This window comes from Salarias fasciatus, chromosome 22, assembly GCF_902148845.1.
Source record: "Salarias fasciatus chromosome 22, fSalaFa1.1, whole genome shotgun sequence".
Classification (NCBI taxonomy): domain Eukaryota; kingdom Metazoa; phylum Chordata; class Actinopteri; order Blenniiformes; family Blenniidae; genus Salarias; species Salarias fasciatus.
In genome coordinates this window covers 10826335-10829769 of record NC_043765.1, presented here as the reverse complement: position 1 = coordinate 10829769, position 3435 = coordinate 10826335, and the positions used below count along the sequence as shown (strand labels likewise).

The following is a 3435-nucleotide window of genomic DNA, read 5'->3' as shown; positions in this document are numbered from 1 at the left end:
GCCTGCAGGGACTGAGCTGTGTTGCTTTTTTTTTTCTTTTTTTTTTTGTAGTCTGCTGGTGAAAATGTGTGATTGAATTTGACACAAATGACAAGCACTGCAGGCTATACAGCAGGTACGCGTTAGACGGCTGCAGGAGAAACACCACAGATGGACAGACTAATGACAGGAGGTCTTTACTGCTCGCAGGGTTAAATTAAGGTCTTGAACGCACTGCAAAACCTGCCTGTCCGCCGGTAACTGGAGCTTTCAGTCTGAGAAACCTCCTCCAGGAAAGGAAAACTTTTAGCAATTCGATGAAAAAGGCTTAGTTGTATTAGAAATATATTTATTTCTTTAATTATAAGGCAATTTAGATGAGAACGCATGTGGACAGATAGTGGAGAAAGGGTGCGTTTTTTCTTTTTTTGCAGTGCGCTGTGTGAACAGGGCGGAGCGGCGAGAGGAGAGGCTTTCCTTTCAGAGAGAGAGAGAGAGAGAGAGAGAGAGAGAGAGAGAGAGAGAGAGAAAGAGAGAGAGAGAGAGAGAGAGAGAGAGAGAGAGAGAGTTGTGGAGGAGCGCAGCAGCGCAGGGAGAGAGCGGTGACTGCGCACGGTGCGGGGTGCGGTGCGGTGCGTGCGTTCTGGAGCGTGTGCACGGGGAAAACACTCCCGGGCGGGTGGGGAGGAGGGAGGCAGGGAGGGAACGGGGGGTGGGGGGAGACAAGGTAGAAGACAACAGACAAGTGGATAGTTTTTTTAGTTTTCTCTCTCCTCTGGACCGAGGGGAGCAGTGCGCGTCTGGAGCCAGGCGAGCAGAGTCGCAGCGCGCACGGTGCTGCGTCCCGACCCGGACTCGAGCTTGGAGCCGCGCCGCCCTCCCCACTACCGTAAGCACACCGTGTGTTTGTTTTGGGGAACTTTAGACGCCCGTTGCCCTTTTCTGGCGGAGTTAAGCTTGTTATTAAACACTTGCAGGTTTTGTCACAGCGCGCACGGCGTGTCGGGAAAGTGTTTTAACAGCAGCGGCGTTATTTATTCTCTGGCGCGCGTCTTTCAGAGTGATATTAAGGATATTCCAGCGAAGAGTGTGACGGATTCACTTCAGGCGGGGTGGGAAGACAACGGTTGCTTGTAGAACATGAGAAACTGGAAGGCAGGGTGGATCGATGATCCATCCATCCGTTCATCCATCCATCCTAATCCCAGTTTTCAAAGGCGAAGGAAGGGTATCCTGGACAGGTCAGCAGATTGGCGATGATATGGGGCCAGAAGAGGAAGGCATCATGCTCGATAGATGCTCAGTCGCTGCCAGAAAAGCCTCTGCAGGGACTTTTATCCTCTTTACTAATTCCAACTTTGAATTAAAAGGGGGATTTACCCAATGCACACTGTGGAGCTGCAGCATCATGGTGGATTAGCTGGCTGTATGTATGTGTGTGTGTGTATCTGTGTGTGTGTGTGTGTGTGTGTGTAGATGGGGTGTCATAAAACTCCATTAGCTGTGACTTAATGTAGGCTAATCTCAGCAGGCTGCTAAACATCCCTCATCATTATTGCTTCCTTCCTGGTGCATAAGGAAGACTTCAGGTCTGTGTTGGATCAGGTAACATAAGAAGGCTTTTACCACCGGGAGCTCTGCATGAAGGAACCGCAACATGCATTTTAATCACCCCAAGTATTTTCATCGCAGTATTCATTTGTGCTCGGAAATTTGTGTGTGGAAACGTGTGTGTATAAGTTGCAAACACACACTCACACGTGTGGCATTATTAAGTCGCTCACCTCCACCCCCCCATTTAATTCTCTAGATCTCCCCTTATGACCAGTAAAGCTGTATTATACCCTTTCTCTGCAGGAGGAAACACAAATGTCAGCAAATGTCAAGCACTTGGAGCTTTGGCTTTGCTCTCAGGCTTATTAGCTGCACGTACCATCAGCAGCACTTGCCCTTTTGGCCAGAACCCGGACCGGTCTGACCAGCCTACACGACAACACAAGACACACAATTCTGGATCTGCGAAAAAAAAAAAAAAAGCTTTAAAAAGGAAAAGTGTGCACCAGTCAGCAGCAAGGAGGCTGTCTCTTCAGTGTGTGTTCAAGTGTGCACACACATTTAGACACACATTCTCTGTCAGCAGAGCGACCTAAAGATAGCAGAGCCCCAGTGGAAACAGTAATTAGTGGGGTGAAAAGAGAGGGAGAGGGAGCAGAGGCGAGAAGGAGGAAGAGATATTGTTTGAACAATCTGATATCTGTTACATAATGACCAACAGAGACATGCGGGGAGAGAGAGAGTGGAAAAGAATCAGCCTGAGCTGAAGACCGAGAGGAGCTGGTTAGTGAGAGAGATGCAGTCTCCAGTGAGTAAATGCTTAGCAGACTGTACCTTGCTTGGTTGCTGTTTTGATCCCCACACTTGCCTGGAAGGAGTTTGCAAACTGCAGGACATCATATATTCCTTTTGAGGAGCTTTATTACTTTTTCTGAAGTCAGAAAAAAAAAAGTCCAGGGTAAAGCCTGAACATCTCTGGACTGTTATTACAGCTTTTCCCTGATATTGGAAGGGCAGAAAGGGGCTCTCAGAGTCTATTAGATTGCAATAATGATATAGGATTTCCACAAACAGGCGAGGATTTTCAAGCCAAAGCGATGAAACTTACAAAGATGGGAATGAGATTCCAAAATGAGAGCGTGCATGACAGAGGACGCGATTTATCTTTGTAATTAAACGATAAGAATGAGTTTTTGGGGTGTAGTTGCTCGTTTGATGCTGGACTGAGATGGATATTTACTGCAATGGCTGAAACCTCCTTTCGTTCGCATTTGTGCAAAAGCCCTCGGCTCCCTCGCAGCAGATAACTCAGTGGAAATTGCCGACTCCTGTTATGAGTCTTAAAAGTACCCCCCCCCCCCCCCAAAGCTTTTCCTTCTCCATCAGTCTGCAGGTGGTGTGTGGTCATGTGTTGCCAGCTTTAAGCTTCCAGAGGGTTTCATATTTAATCTTAAGCCTCAGGCTTTATTTTGAAACCAACTCTGCTTTGTGTGTGTGTGTATATGTGTGTGTGTTTGGAGGCATTTTCACTTGAAACGTTGTCGTGTGAACGCGGCCTGAAGAAAGTCGCCTGGTCTCAGATGTTCTCGGGGTTTTCTTATTTCCAGCGCCTCTGGATACAGCCTCCATCCAGCAGCCTGATGGCTTTTACATGCTTATTTCTTTGTTTGTAGAGATCTGGTGAGAGCGGAGGACGATTCCCTGCTGAGGGAATACTGAGGAAACACCATGGCCTTAGCGGGATGCCCTGACTACTTCCTACGTCACTCAAACTATCGGGTATGGAAGCTTCAGCTTGTCCGACATATGCATGGTCATTAAGGCGCATAGTGAAAACACCGAAGATATCCTAATAAAGAAAGGCTTCTGCTTTACAAGATCATGTTATCATAGGAAGAAATG

At 47.6% G+C, this 3435-nt stretch overlaps 1 protein-coding gene across 1 annotated transcript in view; it reads left to right on the top strand.

The window, feature by feature from the left end:
* Positions 1-700: 700 nt before the first annotated feature.
* LOC115409442 (growth factor receptor-bound protein 10-like) overlaps positions 701-3435 on the top strand; it is a 36056-nt gene continuing 33321 nt past the window's right edge. Inside the window, exons 1-2 of the mRNA XM_030120637.1 lie at positions 701-868; positions 3207-3312. Coding sequence (XP_029976497.1) covers positions 3262-3312 — 51 coding nt within the window. The 5' untranslated portion in view covers positions 701-868; positions 3207-3261. The remainder of the gene's footprint in view (positions 869-3206; positions 3313-3435) is intronic.